Source organism: Cynocephalus volans, chromosome 10 (genome assembly GCF_027409185.1).
Source record: "Cynocephalus volans isolate mCynVol1 chromosome 10, mCynVol1.pri, whole genome shotgun sequence".
NCBI classification, from domain to species: Eukaryota; Metazoa; Chordata; class Mammalia; order Dermoptera; family Cynocephalidae; genus Cynocephalus; species Cynocephalus volans.
Genome location: NC_084469.1, coordinates 426,838 through 448,254, shown reverse-complemented (window position 1 = coordinate 448,254; position 21,417 = coordinate 426,838). Strand labels below are relative to the sequence as shown.

The 21,417-nt window shown below is 46.9% G+C and overlaps 1 protein-coding gene and 1 non-coding gene across 3 annotated transcripts; both read right to left on the bottom strand.

Moving 5' to 3' along the window:
* Positions 1 to 8,350: 8,350 nt before the first annotated feature.
* LOC134389748 (U6 spliceosomal RNA) lies at positions 8,351 to 8,457 on the bottom strand. Its single transcript, XR_010024725.1, has one exon. It is a non-coding gene; the product is annotated as a U6 spliceosomal RNA (small nuclear RNA).
* Positions 8,458 to 16,003: 7,546 nt separating this feature from the next.
* Positions 16,004 to 20,898, bottom strand: LOC134388494 (tubulin gamma-1 chain-like). 2 transcript variants are annotated; one of them, XM_063111568.1, is made up of 11 exons: positions 20,850 to 20,898; positions 20,455 to 20,567; positions 20,084 to 20,251; positions 18,987 to 19,082; positions 18,468 to 18,547; positions 17,889 to 18,015; positions 17,567 to 17,653; positions 17,296 to 17,445; positions 16,691 to 16,843; positions 16,446 to 16,607; positions 16,004 to 16,258 (listed from the first exon to the last, which is right to left on the bottom strand). In XM_063111568.1, exons 1-11 carry the CDS (start codon positions 20,896 to 20,898, stop codon positions 16,061 to 16,063), a joined length of 1,383 nt encoding a protein of 460 aa, XP_062967638.1. In that variant the 3' UTR covers positions 16,004 to 16,060. The 2 variants fall into 2 exon arrangements, with proteins under 2 accessions (XP_062967638.1, XP_062967640.1); XM_063111570.1 differs by having other exon boundaries at positions 19,014 to 19,082.
* Between the last annotated feature and the right edge of the window lie 519 nt (positions 20,899 to 21,417).

Below are 21,417 nucleotides of genomic sequence, written 5' to 3'. Positions count from 1 at the left end.
TGCTTTGGCATCTGAGGCTGCAGGGAGATGAGTAATATGGAGATGGAAAAAGGTACTACTTCAAATTTGGGGACCATTGGTGTCTTTGGTGAGAATAGTGGCCCTGGGCCATGGAGTAAAAACCAGGTTGCAAAAGGTTACTTACCCATATACACAGTTGACACTAACAAATATTTGAGGAATCATAAAAGTGAGAAATTAGTGGAAGATACGGATGTAGTCAGGAAGTACAGACTCTTAAAAAATAATTTAATTTAATTTAATATATTTTGGCAGCTGGCTGGTACAGGGACCCAAACCCTTGACCTTGGTTTTACAAAGCGGTACTTTAACCAACTGAGCTAACTGGCCAGCCCCTATTTTTATTATTATTATTATTATTGATTGATTTTTTTTTCTTTTTCTTTTTTAAAGATGACTGGTAAGGGAATCTAAACCCTTGACTTGGTGTTATCAGCACTAGGCTCTCCCAAGTGAGCTGACCAGCTAGTCCTGAGATTGTCCCGCGCTACCGTCTCGCCAGCAAGAACGACGCAGCACACAAAGGATCCTTCTGCAGATCAGCTTTAATGCATCTTGAGAGGGAGAGCATAAGCTTGCCAAAAATGGAGACCCCGAGCGAGGGAACCCGCGCCCTTTATATAGAGACTGCTCCTCGCCTAGGACGTGCTCCTACCTTATTGGTGGCTGCCTAATCGGCCCAGGCGTGTTACCGCCCTCCACCGGAAATCAGCGCCATCTTGTAATGGCGATTTCGGGCCGCTCCTCACATCTCCCCCTTTTTTATCATTTAAAGCGGCTGGTACAAGCTCGGCGGTCGCGGACAAATTAGCCAGTGTTCCTGTCCTAGGTCGTCCCTCCACAGACTTTGACCTTACCCGTCATAGGTTGACCCTATCGCCACCGGGCACCATGTCTTAGGTTGGTTCAAGTCTGGGGGAAGTTGCCCGTCTCTGGACACACTGGAGCCTGTTGTTACACATAGACCTGTTTGAGCAAGGGCGAACTCCTCTGAACAAGCTTCAGGGAGGCCAGCCAACAGGAAGGGGGAAAGGGAGTCAGAGCAGGCTAATCCTTAAGCATGGACAGCCAAACGTCAGGGTTGGCCCCCTGTTCCAGGGCTAGAAATGCCTGGGCGATGACTACCCTTTCTCTCTGGGTCTGGGCTTTTAATCTGCAGACCAACCATAGTAGGAGCACAATTCCCCCACATAAGAACATGCCAACCCCAATCACTCCTGCCCACTCCTTGAAGTGGGACACGGCCGTTTTAATCCATGAGGACAGTCCGGCTGCGAAGGAGACATCCACTCTTGTTGAATTCACGGACACAATGGCCATGCGCAGCTGGTTTATCAGGTTGTCAAATTCTCTCGTCCAACCTGTTGAAAGATGCTGGGATAATTGTTTAGACAAATTTGCAGCTTTGGTATAATTTTCATATTGGATACTGGTAACACATAACCCTGAATATTTCCATTGACACCCCAATTGAGCAATTTGCCATAAAACGTCCATTTGTTCTTCCACAAGATCCACCCGCTGGTTAACCACCATTAATCCTCCCTTCAGCTGAGCGTTTAGCGCAGTCTGTGTTTCTAGGGCCTGTGTTACCGCAGAGGACAAATTATTTAACGTGGTGGCAGTCTGCACCGTGGTAGTCAAGGAGACGGCAGCAGCTGTGGCTGCACCCGCCGCCAGGGATACGGCGGCGACTATTGCCGCAGTGAGACCAAAATCCCTCCTCTGCCTGAACAAGACCATAGTATTGGGAGCTTCTACTGGGACAGGAATCCATCTAGGCATTCGAGCAACTATGGCCAAATTGAACAGCGTAGCATTCCAGCACTGTGCATAAAAGCAAGTATAGTTATCACAAGCAATCTGACTCCTCTCATCACTAATATTAGTTAAAATAAACATGAAAGGAGGATAAAGGCAAACTGGGAAGGCAGCTTGAACCTTTTTCCTCACTTTATCAGAGAGGAATGAGAAGGGATTAGAAGACTGCACGTAAGGAGGAGGCGCCAAAGGCGCAGGCCGTGCAGGGGCCACTGGGGGCGGCCGGCATTTCCACTCCCCGAGTGGTCTCCGCCGCCTGTCGGGATGATATCTCTCCTCCTCGTACCTGGCAGCTTCCTCCTCCAAATCGGATTCCTCACTAGGGCTGAGGGGATCGGAGTCGGACTCATCCAGATTTAAATCTTCTAATTCTTGTTTTAAGGCCCCCAACTCTTGCATAGGGTAGAGGCCTCCTTCTTTCCCTTCCAACTTTTGTCTGGGTTTTGAAATCCCTCCTTTACCGGCAGATGTGCCGGGAGTGTCACTTTGTTGTTTTAGAATCTCTCCCTCGTCCGTAGACTTACCGGGACGGCCCTTTTTCTTATGGGAGACGTCTCTCCTCCTGCGGGTACCCATCCTCTCACTCCGTTCAGTTTCTGACATGCTGTCTTGGACCTCCTCTAATGTATTTTGCCCTACTATCACTACCGGTTTACAGCCCTCATCTTCTAAGCAATTTTTAATAAACTTCCAAATGGTCTTGGTGCCCTGACGGAGGTCTCCCTCCGCGTACTTGCGGTCAAGGTCTCTGCCTAGTTTGTTCCAAGAGCTCAAAGTCAAGGAGCCGGAACAAGCAAACCACGGCGCTACACGATCTACCTCTTTTAGCTCACAAAGGTCTCTGGTGCAGCTGCTTATCTACGTCAGTCTGACCACACCAACGGGCGATTTCAAAACCTTTTAAACCAACCGGATTAACCCCAGACCAAGAACAGGCATACCTCTCCGAACTTACCCTCCTGCAGTTCTGAATCCTCCCTGTCTCCAGGGGGTCTCCGAAGGTGCTGACGATGACACAAGTTTCCCGGGTTTCGGCACCAAATGTCCCGCGCTACCGTCTCGCCAGCAAGAACGACGCGGCACACAAAGGATCCTTCTGCAGATCAGCTTTAATGCATCTTGAGAGGGAGAGCATAAGCTTGCCAAAAATGGAGACCCCGAGCGAGGGAACCCGCGCCCTTTATATAGAGACTGCTCCTCGCCTAGGACGTGCTCCTACCTTATTGGTGGCTGCCTAATCGGCCCAGGCGTGTTACCGCCCTCCACCGGAAATCAGCGCCATCTTGTAATGGCGATTTCGGGCCGCTCCTCACATGAGATGTCTTTTTAACACTAAAATTTTTGATGATGACTAAACGTATATACAGATATATATGATGAAGAATTGAAAATGGAATGGCGAAACCTAGTATTCTACCTGGACTTATACTTCAAGATAAAATAGAAATCTAAGCAGTGAGTTATGCATGTGATTGACTTCCCAACCAGTCTGGATGTGGCAGTATCAGATTCCTCACACTACCTTGGGAAGATAAGAAAAAACTAATAAATATTTTAACAGAGGAGGACACAGTTTATTCTTTGTAAAATAATAACCCCTACCAGGTTTTAAACATTACAGCATCAAAATATATTTATTGTAGTAAATATAGAAAATACAGATAAGCAGAAAAATAAAATAACAACTTGCAAAGATTGATATTGACCTTTTAGGAATTCATAACCCTGTTTCTTTCAGTACTTAAAGACTTAGATAGTGTTAGCTGGTGCTTGAGTTAATTGTAAGCCACAATGAGCAGACTGTGGTTTAATAGCATCTTAGGGTGACTATTGAGTTCCTGGCAATACAATCAATAAGGTTTTATTTCTGGTTTTATTTGAAAGAAAATCTTACGATGGATTCATTTTAGGTGTGTCTGGGTTTGGTCTTTTTCCTTCCTAAGTGATGTGTCTGCTACATCAGTTGGTTAACTATGTGTATGGCATAAGAATATGCTGTAATGTGTTTCTGCCCTTCAAATTGGAAGAGCCTTGATATTATCAAATGTTAGAATTGGATAATATAAAGTCTGATAATGAGAATCTGGCTTCTATTCAATTTGAAAGAGTGGTGTTGGTGACAAATGGTGAGCCGCCAATGGTGAACTCCTTCTTAACTGCACCTGTGGAGGACCTGCGTTATGTACATTTCTCTGAAGCAGAATGTCAAATGGCCTCTGTGTCCTTCTGGAATGCGTTACAATCTTAGAGTAACAGACTTGTCCAGAAGTCGAGTCCTTTATTTTTCAGACCCTAATGTCCCAGACACAGGTGCTCTCCTCCCAGTACCTTGTCTGACTTTCATTAGAGCCCTAATCACACAGTGACCTGATGAGTTATTTACATTAACACATAAACAATACAGTGAGAAATTCTTCAACTGGATCATATCTTGCATATCTCTGTTGTCTGCAGCACTTAGCACAGTACCTGGAACTTACTAGCTTCTCAATAAATATTTGTTGAGTGAATGAATGAGGAAACTGAGGCTCAGGGACTGGAAATGACCTGCCCAAGATCACAGATCTAGTTAGTAACAACATTCTGGGAGGTAGGTTATGATAACTTTTAATTACATTGCATTGCTTGAAAACATAATCAGAGGCCAAAATTGCGCTGAATGTTGGAATAAAACATTGGTGACAGGTTACTCACAGAATTAGAAACTCAGATGACAGTCCACAGCATCAAAAATTGGCTCTGAGGTCTTTCTTAAGAGTTTTGGGGCTAGCTAGTTAGCTCAGTTGGTTAGAGTACAGCCTTATAACGTCACAGGTTCAGATCCCCGTACTGGCCAGCTGCCAAAAAAAAAAAAAAAAAAAAAGCAGCAGCTCTGGACGAGTTTTAGTTTTTTGGTACCCTAGAATTTTGTTTTTCTTGCTAATGCTCTACCTGTAGGAATGGTTGGTTCATATTTGGGGTGAGAGGAAGCCACCTTGGTTGGCTCTCCCATGGTTGGGAAAGGCTAGAGTGGAAGAAATCCCTCTTCTGTGGAAAGGCAGGGAGATCTTTCCCTATATCCAGAGTCCATATGTCCTTGATTGTGTTCATGGTGAGTCTTTGTGAGAAATACACACTCATTTTTGACATAGGTTGGAGAAGCCTGGTGCATGTGATGAGCACTTAGCCTTGATTTTGGTTTATTTGTTGTTTTATGTTTGTTTGTTTGTTTTCTTAAAGATGACCAGTAAGGGGATCTTAACCCTTGACTTGGTAATGTCAGCACCACACTCTCCCAATTGAGCTAACCAGCCATCCCCATATAGGGATCCGAACCTGTGGCCTTGGGGTTATCAGTACCACACTCTCTCAAGTGAGCCATGGGCCGGCCCTACTTAGCTTTGATTTTGGCACAAGCCTGTTTTTGTTTTGTTGAGGTAGAGAGGGTTAGAGTAGGGTGTCAGCTCATTGGTCACTATGGCCTTTGAGAAGGTCAAAGTGACCCAGGAAATGTAATCTGGTCAGTGGCTGGGTGGCAATTGTCACTGAGCTCAGCAGAGTCTTCCCTAAAGATGTGCTCCAGAAAATCTTCTCCAGAGAAGCCTCAAAATGCTGATGCTGGCTCTTCTGCTGACACCTGGTGCATGCGCGCGCACGTGTGTGTGTGTGTGTGTGTGTGTGTGTGTGTGTGTGTGTGTGTGTGTGTGTGTGTGTGAGAGAGAGAGAGAGAGAGAGAGAGAGAGACAGACAGACAGACAGACAGACAGTCAAGAAAGGAAAAGCAGGCAACAGAGAAGGTGTGGCCTAGCAGACCTAGTAGAAGTCCTTTTCATCCACTGTTTCAAGTTGACAAAGTCACCTGGCTGGCCTGGATGGCCATAGGGGAAGGTGTATAAGGTCTGGGCTAGACCCCGTAGGTGGGAGTTAGCAAGGGGAGGGACCTGTGTCACTGTCAGGGAGGAGTGGTTGCCTGGCTTGGTCATGATGAGCCTGCTGCCTGAGCTAGGTAGACAGGTGACAATAGAACCTGGCTGGTTGACCAGCTTTTGTTCCTAAATCCTATGCAATCTTTTGTGTGTATGGAGAACAAGTAGGGAAGAATTAAACTTGGGTTTTCAATCTTCTGACTGCCTGTCTGTTAAGAAGTATCTTCATTTCTTACCATCGGGAGTTGTTAGCATTGGGTTGGGATCCCAAGGACGGGCTTTATGAATCAAGAACATCTTGAAACAGTTTGCAAATTGATAGACCGGCAGGTTAGCTCAGTTGGTTAGAGCGTGGTGCCGATAATACCAAGGTCCAGGGTTCGATATCTGTACCGGCAGCCACCGAAAAAAGAAAAAAAGGGAAACTATTTGTTAATTAATATCTGTATTCTTTTTCTGGGGAAAGGTCTATAGCAGATTTTCAGACAGATTCATTAATCGGCAAAGGTTAAGAAATATTGGTGTGGAGCAAAGCAGAAGGAACACATGCATTTACAGGGGCCTGTTGTTCACGTGGCAGGGAAATAAATGAATGCACTATGGCAGTGTGGTAATACTCAATTTGTTAGCCCAGGGCCTACGGATCAACAGCTGCTACATCATCTGATAACAGTCGTTACCTGAGGCATGCACACACATATGGGTTGGAGGTAGTATTCAGGAACTTGCTGAGTGAGCCAGTGACAACCACGGTGCATGCAGACAAATAGCTGCTAGGAATAGAACGGTCACTGTGGGGAGGTCACTGAACATAGCTGCCAGAGTGGACAGAGTATCAGATTATTCTCAGTCCTGATTCAATTTACAGTTTGTGAGGGGGCCAGGTCACAAGGATTTCCAGGGACTACACTAGACTTCAGTTGAAGATTGTCCCCTGGCTCTGGGTAGGGAACCCTCTTGAGCTGTTTTGCTATGGTTGTGTCTTAGAAGCAGAAGTAGTAGTCTGGCCTTCTTGAGCCCCTTGACCCTATTCTGTTAATCTCTACATCACCTTTTTCATGAACCTTGCAGGCCTGGTATTTTCTGATACCATCCCTGTGGCCAGTGCTCTTGTGATTCATTTCCATCCGTGGGGTCCAGGGTGTAGGTTGGTGATCCCTCAAGGATCTTCCTCTACTCCTCACCACCTGTTTCTGGTCATCTCTTGACCGTGGCTGTGCTCCTTTGTTATTGCAAAGTTGTCTTAGAGGAACACATCCAGTTGGCAACTCTGTTTTGTCCTGTGGGTGACCTTCCAGCTGTGCCAGTTCTGACCACCCCTGACTCGGCGGGTTGGGCCTTGGAACTGCCATATCTTCTGCTGATAATCTGTTTTGTGCAACTGTCTACAGATCCAGTTCATGATTCATGACTATTTTTTGATCTTGTAGGAAATAAAATCCTCATAGTCACTAGTTTGTTTCCATTCAGGTGCTAATGGCACCTTGTATAATGTATCCATTAGGAAAACTTCCAAAGGATCAAATATCAGAAATTCAGCTACATCAAGCCATTTGGTTCTTAATACCATAAGCTACTCGGTGTAAGAATGTTGGAATACCTTTACTTATATCATACATTAAAGGAATTTTTAAAAAAATTTATTTCTGGTGGCAGAAATTACATCTCACCCCCCACTTTTCCAAGTCCTCTCTGAAAACCATCTAGTATTAAAGTCTCAATATCCCTGACCTGTAGGCAAATGTGGTGAACACATGAATTTGTCCTGGCATACAGTATTATTTGATTACGTGGCAAGTTTTTTAATGGCGAGTAGAAGCTACAGCTTTGACATCACTCTTTCATCTGTTCAACAAATGTTGAACAGCTACAATGTGCAGGACTTGCAGTAAATATCAGAGAAACAGAGATAAAAGACACTGTCCCAGCTCATAAGAAATGCATAGGCCAGCAGGGAAGGCGGGGAAGTGAATCATCATTATTACAATATGGAGGGGGAATTGCCAGGAAAACAGTGAACAGAGTTTCAGTAGCCCTGAGGAAGGTTGCTGCCTCTTGCAGTGGAAAAGCAGTGGATTCTCATTGTTTTACCCTTTCATTTTTATCAGGAAAAAAAAAAAAAAAAAGATGTCCCATGTAGATAAGAAACTTAAAACATTTTCCAGATAACCAGGCTTATCTGTCTAGGTCCCATAACTCAAAACATTTAAAAATTCTTTTCTTTTCTTCTTTATTGAAGCATAATTGATTGTACATATTTTGGGGGTACAGCATTAACTACCATTACCTGTGTGCAACGTGTGATGATCGAGTCAATATTATTAGCATATTCGTTATTACAAATTGTAATTATTCTTTATGCCCCTTACCTGATGCCTCCTCAACCCTCCTCTCCCTCCCCCACTCCCACCTCTAGTAACCATAGATTTGTTCTTTCCTTCTGAAAGTTCAATGTATTAGTGTGTGGTCTCCTTCCTCCCTTCCTCCCTCCTTCCCCTCATTCCTTCCTTCTTTCCTTCCTTCCTTCCTTCCTTCCTTTTTCTTTTTTTCCTTTGAAAAATGTGTATTCAGCTCCTTTGCCCATTTTTTAATTGGATTGTTTGAAAAATATGGAACACTTCACGAATTTGCATGTCATCCTTGCACAGGGGCCATGCTAATCTTCTCTGTATCATTCCAATTTTAGTTCATGTGCTGCCAAACCTAGCACTAACAACTATTTTCAATGGAAATATTTGTAAAATATATTATTTATGTCTCCTTTCTTAAATGGATTATACTGAACAAAATTTAATCTTTCCTATCGACTCAAGGCATGTGCCATGAGCACCAACATTTCTATTTTGCTGCACTGCCCCAGACTCCTTTGAAGGTATGTTTGCCCCTAAGCCAAATGGCTGCTTATTGCTTTTGCTTTTCGTAATATCTCTCCTTATCAGGATGATAGCTCTGTTCCTAACTGATTTTACTTTAGAGTCCCTACTAGCCCTTCCTTTCTCCTTCAAATTTGTGTTGGTCTAGGAATTTACACACCTAAGCAGTTTAGAATTTTGTCCCAAGTAAGAGTAAGTAGACTGTGAATCAAAACTTGACAGGCTCACCTGTGAGTCATGTACATAACTGTACGTGAACTTGGCTCTCCAGAGTGCCCTTTCCTTTTCTCGGGATAAATAAATGGATCTGTCTATTGCAGGCAAGCCCTCATGCAGAACTTGCTGAGTTCAGTGGAGGGGGATTCATAGTCCTCAGAGCCACTCATCTGCCCGGGGACAGTATTGCTCATGTGGAAATTCTTTCTGCTGGGGAGCTGTAATCTGCCCCAATGTAGTTCTCTCCAGTGGTCCTTGTTCTGCTCCTAGAGTGTCACAGAATACGTCCCCCCACCTCTTGCAATTGACAGCCCATCAATATTTGGCAGTTATCGTGACTCCTCCTAAGTTTTCTCTTTCTAGGAAAGCTGAGAAACCTCCCTCGACCACTGACTCTCTGTGTGACCCTGAGTCTCACTTTCCTCTCAGTGTCAGTTTCCTCTTTGTCAAAACTGGGATATAGCAGCGCCTGTCCGTACGGTGGTTGTGGAAATTAATTGAGCTCTACTGGTATATGCAGAGTGCTTAGAACAGTGCTTGATGTACAGGCAATGCTCAGCAAGATTTTCAATATGGCTTTGTATTTTCAATATTGTTTTGTATACATATAGCACTTAAAATTGAACAACTTTGAGACATTTTATTTAATTTGAAAAACCACAAGAATAAAACATGATGACATGCAAAAATTATATACTTTCAGCAATCCCTCTCTAGCTTTTTAAGTATTTAACTATCCATCACTTTAATAGTTTTGTTAAAATTTTTCATATCCGTTTATATTGTATATTAATATATAGATATTGTATATTAATTGTAAATATTATAAACATTATAAATACAGTCATGTGCCTCACAATGACGTTTTGGCCCACAATAGACCACATACTCAATGATAGTGCCATAGATTATCATGGAGCTGAAACATTCCTATCGCCTAGTGACATCGGAACCTTCACAGTAGTACAAAGCATTACCTTGTTCATGTTTAGGTATGTTTAGATAGACAAATACTTACCATTGTGTTACAATTGCCTACAGTATTTGATACAGTAACATGCTGCATAGGTGTGTAGCCTGGGAGCAGTAGGTTATTCCACATGGCCTAGGTGTGAATTAGGCTATACCTTCTAGGTTTGTGTAAATACACTCCATGATGTCCATACAGTGACAAAATTGCCTAATGACACATCTCTCAGAATTGATCTTTCGTTAAGCAGTGCAGGGCTGTATATATATTGTATGTTAATTGTATACTAATGCAATATATTATAAAAAGTTAATTTAGGATGTTAACTTTTTTCTTGTCCATAATATGAAAAATAGTGAGCTTCTTTCCTTGCTTGCTATTCTTATGGAATTCTAAACTTGAATCAAATATATCCACTTGATTTTGAAATAATCCTAAACTCTCATGTCTCCCATAGTTTTCAGATAGAGGGTAAGAATCCGTGAGAAATAAGATGTATCCACCCCCAAGCAATTAGGTTGCTTCTTCTTCTGTTTTTTTGGTGGCTGGCTGGCACGGGGATCCGAACCCTTGATCTTGGTGGGATAACACCATAGGTTTCTTCTTCTGTTCTGTTATTGGCATCTGTTTTTCATATCTATTTTATTGGCATTATCCATGTGTGGGCTCTTTACCTCTGGTTGCTCTTCCTGTTTACACTTCTACTCATTTACGCTTAAAACTTATTTTTTCTGGTTATCAAAGTAAAATATATCCATCACAGACCATTTGGAAAATATAGAAAAACATACATATAATACCACTGGCCAAATGTAACTCCTATTAATATTTTATTATACTTGTTTTCAGTCTTCTTTCCATCTCTCTATATATATCGATCTTTATCTCTTTCTATATAGTCGGCCCTCCATATTTGTGGGTTCCACATCTGGAGATTCAACCAACCACAGATCAAAAATATTTGAAAAAAACTTTCGTCTGTACCGAAAGTATACAGACTTTTTTCTTGTCTTTATCCCCTAATCAATACCGTATAACAACTATTTACATAGCATTTACTTTTTTTTTTTTTTTTAAGATGACCGGTAAGGGGATCTTAACCCTTGACTTGGTGTCGTCAGCACCACGCTCTCCCAAGTGAGCGAACCGGCCATCCCTATATAGGGATCCGAACCCGCGGCCTTGGTGCCATCAGCACCACACTCTCCCGAGTGAGCCACAGGCTGGCCCTCCATAGCATTTCCGTTGTATTAGGTATTATAAGTTATCTAAAGATGACTTAAAGTTCACAGAAGGATATGCATTGGTAATATGCAGATACTACCCCATTTTATATCAGGGGCTTGAGCATCCATGAATTTTGGTGTCTAAGGGAGATCCTAGAACCAATCTCCCACATACTGAAGGATAACTCTATATCCATATTTTTTAAACAAAAATGAAATACCACTGAATGCTTTTTCACTTCACACTAAATGGTACCAATTTACTCTTCAAGCCAGTTCCAAACTAACCATCCTAAAATACAGATTTCATCACATTCCTTCTCAGCTCAAGAATTTGCAACTGCCATTCAGGCCACAGGAAACCTCTGAGCACTTCTTAGACACTGGGTGTGGCAGAAAGAATTGATTTGGAGCCAGAGGACCTGAGGTCAAGTGTGTCTTTCACTTAACAGCTGTGTGGTCTTGGACAAGTTACTTAACCTTCCTGAGCCCATTTCCCTATGATGATAAATGACAAAAATCCTCCCTCTAAGGGCCCAGATGATTCATGCTTGAGAAAGTGCATCATGCAGGGTAAAATGCTGTACAGATGGCAACAATGCTACTTCCCCTCTCCAATAAAATTGGGAGCCTCTTTAAGTTGGGTTCATTAGGAAGCTTAGTGATGGGCAACTCGGTCTCTGTTTTTAATAAAAGCTTGCTTAATTTATGAACAAATGTCTACCAGGCCTTAATTCAGCCCTAATCCCTCATACATACTGCTTCAAGATTTTCCAGTCATTCTCTGTGGTGTTCTTTAATTTGGGGTGACCAACTGTCCTAATTTTCCTATGACTGAGGGAATGTGGGCATTTCATTTTTAAAACCAAATCTGAGGGGTTTCTCAGGAGTCAAAGTTTCAGTGCTAAAACCAGAATGAGTTGGTCCCCTATTAATAACTCAGTAATGGATTTGAGGGTTGGAGGGAAGAATTGCTACCTCCAGCTTCCATGGCCAGCATCACTAAGATAATAATGCCAGTGAGATATGAGGAGGACATTTCCAACTGGGTCTCATGGGTTGTTGGACTCTAACTGCCGGGGCCTGTAGCTTTGCAAGAAACTTGATTCTACCTCTTACACTGTGGTTATTTGGCCCTGTGGAATTTAATTAAAACTTGTAAATGATGAGTTGGTTAACCAGAATGTCGATTGAAAATGTTTCGTTACTTTTCTAGGGCAGCCCCTTCCCTGCTTAAGATGCCTGAGAGGGAATGGAAAGGGAGCAAGTGTTGGAGATGGGCATTGCTGGACAGTGTACTGTATGTTGGATTGTAACTGACTCTCCACTGAGTGCCCAATTCTAGGGAGATCTAGAATGTTTGCAAACTGGCAGAGACCATGGATAAGGCTTACTAGACTGACCCACCAAACACTTTGTCCAGTGTGTGTGCCCACTGTGCTTGTCACCTCTTTACCTCATCTCAATATGCTTCCCAAAGTTGCGATCCGTAAGTTTCAGATTCCTTCACACAACTCTGTTTTTGGTTATGTGCTTCCTGCTACAGATTTGTCTCATGCATGTTCGAGAGTCCCTGGGGTCACATGACAATGGAGTGTTCTGGGAACATTACCTTTAAATGGCTAATTTCCTCTTATTCCTTTAGTCAAGAAGAAGTTCCTGTTCCAGGCTTGAGCATTCTGCTTTCTCTCCAACTTTTCCACAGCAACGCTTGTCTCTCAGCAGGGACAGTTATCTCTGTGGCTTGTAGTTTCTCAGACCACAGGGACTTTTCAATACCAGCACCACCTGCTGCCCTGATTCCCAGAGGCTTCCTTCCCTTTCCACCTGGCCTTCCACTGCCCTCTAGTTGACACACTTTGGGTTTTGCTGCTGGCCAAGAACAGGGAGGGGCTGCACTGGTGTGGGGTGATGGTTGATCTGGAAATAGCCTTGTGGGAGGGACCTGGTTCTGAAGTTGGCATTGAAGTGTGAGTCTGTTCTTACAATGCCTGGTGCTCAGCAGTCAGAAAAAGGAGACATCTTTGCGGATCCATTTCTCCCTCCCAGGGTATTTATTCACCCCTCTGGGTTGGTGACTGTAGTACTATCTAGACATGGCTTTTACTCTGGACTACCTGGGTATTTCTTCCTGCCTGGGACTCTACATTCTGCCTAACAGAATCTTGCAAAGGAGGACCTGCTTGTGGCCTGGAAGTGGGCCAGCTGGCCATTAATATGTACCAGCCTCTCTACATTTGCCAGCTCATGACCCCCCACTCATCACTAGCTATTCCTGCACATGCCCCAAGTGAAGAAAGGTTGGTCATCAGGGGCGGGGGCAGTTAAGGGAGAGAACTGAGACCAGGTACCCAGTGGTGCAGAAGGAGGAAGTGAAGCTGAGAAGGGACCAGGTGTACACTGGTTTTTGCTGAAGTCATCTTCCTCCCTACTGAGAGAACAGGCAGCTGGTTGATACCAACCAGGCTGGCTCTCCCTGAGTCAGCCCCCTGCAGACACTGGCAACTGATAGTGACAGCCTGGCTGCTTTGACTGCAATGGTGACAGGCTTGTGGCCTCCCTGCCATCCCTCAGGCAACCCAGGGCCTGGCTTCTGACTGCCTGTCTGTGCATCAGTCCTACAAGGATCCCCTCTGTTCATAGGGGTCTGACCTGTATAGTGCTCACTCTGTTCACATGCAGAGCTTTATTAAAGATAAATGGTTCATGGGAGGAAAAGTATATCCCCAGGCCAATAGTGAGCAAGTATGCTCTAATGTAAAAAGGGGGGGGGGATCTCAATTTGCCCAAAGTTCCTCAGTACTCTTCAGCCCCAGTAAGAGTGGCAGAAACTTTCTTGGGCTGGTGTTTCACCCTTGTGCTGAGCTCTGCCAGCCCCAATCCTTCTGATCCACTCAGCCTGACCCTCTGGTTTTGACCCCAGACATCCTGAGGGCAGGCAGAAGTTGCCAATTACCCTGACTTGGGTGATGGGGACACTTTGTAAGTATATTTAGGCCAGTTGAGGCAGGCAGAAGTTGCCAATTACCCTGACTTGGGTGATGGGGACACTTTGTAAGTATATTTAGGCCAGTTGAGGCTGACACCCCTTACCCCCACTCCAAGGATACAATCTACCCTCTCTACACAGGTATTCAACGTGCCACAAACTCTGACAATCATGAGCTCATCCAGGGACTCCAAAAGTCCTCAGAAATAGGATGATTCTACACCAGCCTATAAACTATCACAAAAGGCAGGACAGTGCAATGGTTAGGAACACAGATACCAGTCAGTCAAACCAGGGTTTGAATCTAAGTCTGTTGGCCTCAGTTTCCTCATTTATAAAATGAGATTAATAATAATGTCTACCACTTCGTAAGGTTGTCATGAGGATTAAACAAAAGAATGTACTTATCACAGTGTATGCATGCATATTAGCCATCACTATAATCCTCACCTTTAGGGTATATAAGACCCTAATGGGGCCCGGACAATCCACCACAGACTAAGAAGAAGCTGCTTTGCCCTTTCGATCCTGAAGATTTAGGCTCCTAAATCAAGTACTTCCCTACAGTCTTTGACCAGAAGTGGAAGTCGCTGTCCTTTAAATAACTGGAGACCATCTGAGAACAGAAATATGGTGCCTTAGCTGTGGAAAAACTTTTGACCCTGCTTGCAGTCCAGGTTTTCAATTTGGCCTCTTGAAGAAACAGAGCACACCCGGGACACTAGGCAGGAACAGAGGGCAGCATTCCACGCCTGGAAGCAGGCAAGGAGCATGCCAAAAACACCACTTCCACATGGACGGCCCACCACAGCCACGGCTGCTGCAAAAGTGGCTCAACACAACAGTAGCCAGAGCCACCATGCAGGCAGCCCACCAGACACTCAACTGCAGTGACACAAGGAGAGTCACCAGCAAAGACCAGAAAAAGAGGAGGACATTTCTCTCCTCAAAGCCCACTCCAGCATAATAGAAGCAACTGCTCTACCACGCCTCTGCTTTTCTTTCTTTCTTTCTTTTTTTTTTTTAAGATGACCGGTAAGGGGATCTTAACCCTTGACTTGGTGTTGTCAGCACCACGCTCAGCCCATGAGCGAACCGGCCATCCCTACATATAGGATCCGAACCCATGGCCTTGGTGTTATCAGCACCGCACTCTCCAGAGTGAGCCACGGGCCAGCCCCTTGCTTTTATTTCTGATCTTAGTAATTTCTGTCTTCTCTCTTTTTTTCTTGGTCAGTCTAGATAAAGGTTTGCAAACTTTGTTATTCTTTTCAAAGAATCATAAATAAATAAACAAACAAACAAACATACATTATATGGAAACAATAAAATAAAAGAATAAATTTGTCCTCTTGACTTGATGTTCCTAGACTCCAGCTGCCTGAAACTAGTGGATCTCCTGGACTGTCTTTCCAGCACCACCCTGTTTGCAAGAAGCTTAAAGGTAGCTGGTCTGATTCCATTGCTTGCCCAGGGCCTAGTGGTAGGCGTGGTGGCCTCAGGCCCACAGTTTTTGTAATCAACAGGACTCTCTGATGTGGGAACATGAAACGGGTGGAATGTTCACCTAATATAGTGACTTTTGACAGGCAACTGGGATCCAAAGGGGGCCAGACAGAGAACAAGGTAATATCTGTGGGCATATTCACCCTGGAAAGGAATTTCAGGTAGGTCAAACCCCACCTGTGTTCTCCAAAATTAGGCAGAAGGAAAATCTGGGGGAGACCGTTTGCTCAGAGTTGAAGATGCTAGAAATGGGGAGGGACTCCATCAGAGTGATGGTAAAAGAACAGGCATCCCCTTGCCCGGTTTCTAAAGCCTTCAAAGAGACCAGTGACTTCATTTATGTCCACTGCTTTATTAAAGATAGTCTCATAAGAGGAGAAGGAAACATGTCCCCAGGCCAACAGAGAATGTGTGTACGTGTGTGTATGAGAAAGAGACGTGTGAGGTCCCTGATCTGTGCTCTGAGGGGGAGGTCAGTCAGATGGGGCCTGGCCCAACCAATAAGGCAGATGAGGGTCCTTGTCCTGGGGGACTCACTGCTCCTGGGTGCCCCAGGAGATGTAGTCTGGCCGTGTGGCTGCATGGTACTCATCAATGAGTTGCTGCACAATCTCCCTGGACGTGTCCATCTCATTAAAGTTGTCCTTGAACATGTCCTCCTTGCGGAAGTGCTCCAGGAATGCCTCCCGCTTCCTCAGCTTGTCGTACTGACGACAGGTCCTTTCAAAGAGCTTGGGGTAAACAGAAAGCAAGGGCGACAAAGAATTTTGAGAAACAATGTGGCCCAGAGAGCCAGGAAATCAAGGCTGGGCTGTACTACAGCAAAAAAGCTGGAAGCAGGGGCAACTGGGATGGAGAGAGGTGAGTCACAATCAGGAATCCAATTAGGGGAAAAGACGTGCAAACTACAAGACTCACCGAGGAGATGCTGGTGTGGTTGGCCATCATCAGACCGCTAACACGGTGGGCTGAGGGCAGGTAGGGAGACTTCCTGGACAGGGCCACCTGGATGCTGGCTGGGCCCCAGGGGATGAAATTGGCCAACTTCCGTTCCCGGATCCACTGCAGGCTCTTGTGGACCTGGGGTGGGCACAGGAGTGGTGATGGTAGCCTCTCCTCTAGCCCTGCAGGTTAAGGGGGTAGAACTGAGGGGCCTCACCCACCTGGGTGGGGTCCACCTCTCCCTGGATGATGTTGAGGTTGGCAATGTAGCAGTGGTTGGTCTGGCGGTCCCGGCCTGTGGACACCATCACGTTCTTGGGCTGTAGCAGCCGCCTCATGACATCTAGGACCGTGGTCTTCCTTACGCTAGCCACCTGATGGGACAGTGGGTCACAGGGACCAGGCCAGCACTCAGGGCACAGTCCATTGATTCATGGACAGAGAACAGCGGTCAACACATGTTCCCGTCAGACTCGGGGTAGGAGGGTCTCTGTGGGGAATGTCTTTAGATTCAGGTCTGTACTGAGTCTCTGCCACAGGATTACGGTCTTCGCCCTCCTCCGCTCAGCAAACTCGTGCCCTTGTGCAGTAGCAAAACCCAACTCCATACAACCCAAGCCCTGCAGGAGCCAAAGGCAGAGGGAAGACAGGAAGATGGGAAGACAGAGAGCATGTCAGCAAGAAAGCTGTAGATCTGTGCCTGAGCGCAGAGCCTCTGGGAGCTGCAGAGGGCAGCTCCTGGGGTAGTGGGGGGAAGAGAGAGACTAGGTTGGGGCCTGCCAGGTCCAGGGCCAGCCTGGCCTGGGCCACTGAGGGTTGCTCTTACTGACTGGTCCGTGGTGAGGGGGGTGTAGCCGGTCATGAGGAAGTGGAGCCGGGGTGTGGGAATGAGCGAGGCAATGAGGCCGATGAGGTCGTTGTTCATGTATCCAGGGTAGCGCAGGGTGGTCGTGCTGGCCGACATGATGGTGGACACCTGGGGGCCGGGGTGTCACTTCATAGGCTTTGGCCTGGATGAGCCTCCCTTCCCCAGATGGCCCTCCAGCAAGGAGGGTGTCCAGTCCAAAGGAGTCCAGGAGTGGGTAGTGGGTGCTCACCAGCTGGTTGATCTGGGAGAAGGACGGGTTCTGGATGTGCAGGCGGTCTGTGGCGATCCGGTTCAGGGCTGTGTTGTCCAGCACCACCTGGGGGGACAAAAGAGGGTGGCAGATTTATGGGAACAGTGAAAATAGGAAACCCGCCTGAACTTAGGCTCTGAAGCTTAATTTCCTTTGAGCCTCATGGCCAGAGAGTCCCATCTAAAAGGGACTTGCACAGGCCTCTGGCAAAGGAGGGCTCAGAATGGGCTTTTTAAATGCATGAAGATGAATAAGTCGACAGGGACACTGGGAGTGGGGAAAGGTAGCATCCAGGACTCACCACACAGTCTGCGTTCTGGGTCAGCCTCTTGAGCGTGAGGAGTGAGTTGTAAGGTTGTACCACCACGTCGCTCATCTCATCCTGGTTGGGAAACACTGAGTACGTCTGCACCAGCTTCTTGGGGTACCTGGTGGGGGTTGGGAGAAAAAGATCAGGGCAACAGACTGGAGCTTGGTGAACATGAGGTTCCCCAACACCTGTCTGGAAAGCAGCTAAATCTGGAAGGGGAAATTGGGTGGGTCACAGGATCAGTAGAGAAGGGAAACTTGACTTTTGGAACTCTGTAACCCCCAAGGGAGAAGGGCAGAGAGACATCTTAGGATCTAGAGTTCCAGCTCCTAATCTGGCCACACTCCCTGGACCTTCGTACCTGGCCCAGATCCTAGGCTCCAATTCCCACCACTAGGAGTGTGATTGGGTTCTCAGTTGTTGTAACTTCACTTTCTTCACTATAGGAGAGACTAGAAGGGCTCTTTCCTACTCCAGCACATAGGGATGTTTATCTGCAGGGCCTCCCAGTCACTTGGGAAACCAAGTTGGAGGACATGTCTCCTCCTAGTCCCCCAAACACAGACTTACCTGTCATTCAGCCGTTCTAAGAGATAGGAGCCCAGGCCAGAGCCTGTCCCCCCAGCGATGGAGTGACACAGCACAAAGCCCTGCATGGAGAATGGGCAACAGTGTCCAGGTATCTAGTAGCAGAATTTCAAACTGGACTCACCCCCCACAATTTCTTTTTTTTTAAAAGATGACTGGTAAGGGGATCTTAACCCTTGACTTGGTGTTGTCAACACCATGCTCTCCCAAGTGAGCTAACCAACCATCCCTATTAGGGATCGGAACCCGCAGCCTTGGTGTTATCAGCGCCACACTCTACCAAGTGAGCCAAAGGCTGGCCCTTCACCCCACAATTTCTTGGACTCCTATCTTACTGAGCCCTTCCTTCCCCTGCGGTCCTTTTACATGTACAGCTTAGGAGACTCTGCCTTGTCTCCAGCAAGGCCCAGTAGCTTCTGTACAGTGCAAAGGGTACATGGGTGGGTCTTGTGCTGAATAGATAGCTTCTAACGGGTGTTGCCAAGACTTCCCTATGTCAGCTCCCACCAGCATTCCTGGGACACTTACCTCTAGACTGTCACTACCATCTGCCTCCCGATCTATGATGTCAAAAATGTCTTCGTGGATCTTCTCTCCCTGTACAGACAGACATGGGGGGTGGTCAGAGTGGGATAGGACCATGTGATGAGGGTCCTGACCTCAGAATAGCCACCCTTGATTCTCCTTATAGCACCTGAAAGTACTTTTTTGTAGCATAGGTGCCCTGCCTTTTATTTTTAAAAGATGACCGGTAAGGGGATTTTAACCCTTGACTTGGTGTTGTCAGCACCACACTCTCCCAGTGAGCTAACCGGCCATCCCTATACAGGGATCCGAACCCTTGGCCTTGGTGTCGTCAGCACCACTCTCTCCCGAGTGAGCCATGGGCCGGCCCCTGCCCTGCTTTTAATCTACATTGAGAGGCAGTACAGCACAGTGGTTAAAAGCAAGCACTCTATACCCAGACTACCTGGGTTCATACATTAGCTGCAGCCCATTTAGCTGAGTGCCTCTGGGCACGTTACTTGATTTCTCTATGCCTGTTTCCGCTTCTGTACAATGAAGGTAATAATAGAGGTCCACAGACCCTTATCTAAAATCCTTGGAGCCAGTTATGTTTTGTAATTCAAAATATTTCAGATTTTAGAAAGATAATATGGTACATATATGTATATTAAATAAAACCCCAGAGGAGATCTGAGGTGCATTAATCAAATACATTAATATTTCTGTAATGAAAGGTATGAGTAATAACAATAAAATGGACAGAAACTCTAAAATAGTCTGTCTCCATTGAGATTTGGTTTTGCTGCTCTTTTGGCTTCAGAGCTTTTTGGATTCTGGAAAGGCAGATAAGAGGCTGTGAACCTGTAGTACCTCCGAGGTTTAAATAAGTTAACACATGTAAAGCACTTAGAATAGCCTGGCACACAGCACCAGCTAGTGCAGGTTCTTAATATTATGTAGTTAACTCCCTGCAGCCATGTCTCTCTCCTTCCAGCTCTCATACATCCTGATCTGGTTTCATCTCTCTGAGAAGTCACAGGGCCTGCGGCCACACAGGGACTTGTGGGCCCTGCCAGGGAATAGCAAATGACCTGGGAGAATCCACTGGCCCAGTTGTTGCCAGCTCCTCCTCCATGCTCAGACAGGTAGATGTTCTCTGGGTTGTACAGCTTGGCATATGGGGAGTTGAGGATGGAGTGGATCACCCGGGGCTCCAGGTCCAGCAACACGGCCCGGGGGATGTAGTGCTCATCGTCCGCCTATCAAGGGGAGTCCGGGAAGGGGCCCAATCGGCTAGGACCTGCCCAGTCCTCAGTCCTCCCAACACTGGCTCCTGCCGGCCCTCCCTCCTCAAGCCAGCCGCCTGGCCCTTTTGCCCAGCGGATTTCCCAGTACCAGGCCGCTGCCCTTCCCTTCAGGGACCCCGGGCCACGGCCGGCCCTGGACAAGTCGCTGGGGGCACCTGGTAGAAAAAGACGTCCTTGCGGTCAGTGCCCTCGGTGGCGAATTCCTCCACGATGCCCTCGGGGCTGATACCATGTTCGGCGCACAGTTGTTTCCAGAACTCGAACCCAACTGGGAGAGAGGGGGAGACACCTGAGTCTACTTGAGTCCTAAGGCCTGAGGAGCCCAGCTGTAGGCTCAGAGGCTGTCACACTCAAGGGTGGACCCAAGACACCTGGGTCTCTGAGCCATCACAGCCCAGGGCTGAGGCACAGCTCTCGGTCTGGGTCATCATACGCAGTAGGGCAGGAGACTCATGGAAGGGAAAGAGGGACTAGTGGATGCCGAGCTCTTGGGTAGGACCGGGAAGAGGCAGACCCAGAGACCGGAGGGGCTCAGGGCTCGCTTGCTCACTCTGGTTGCCGCACTGGCCCAGCTGCAGCGTGATGATCTCCCCGGGCATTGCTCTTCAGACGTGGGCACGCCAGCCCCGGCCCTGCGGGAGTCACGACTGAGACGGAGGCCTGGCAGCCGGGCGCGCAGGACGTGGGGAGCGCGCGCTCTCTCCGTCATTTGACGCGCGTGCTCGGTTTGCGCGTGTGCTGTGTCGGCCTCCACTAGGCCAACAGGCCAGGGAGCCCAACCTGGGAATCATTTTATCCCACAGCAGTGGCGGCTGGAATTCAGCACAGGCGCAGAATGAGGCCACGCCCCATCCTGGCCACCGCTCAGCGCCTGCGTGGTGAGACGGCGGGGGCCGCAGGGTCGCAACCTGTGGGGGCGGGGAGGGGCGGGGCTAGGGAGGGAGAGAGGGGCGGGGCTGGGGAGGGAGGGGCGGGGCTGGGGAGGGAGGGGCGGGGCGGGGGAGGGAGGGGCGGGGCTGGGGAGGGAGGTGCGGGGGCGAGGTCGATGAGCTGGACCAGGTGTACGGGGTCACCTGAGCGGCTCTGCTAGGTTGAGGGCCTGGATTTAAGCCAACTTT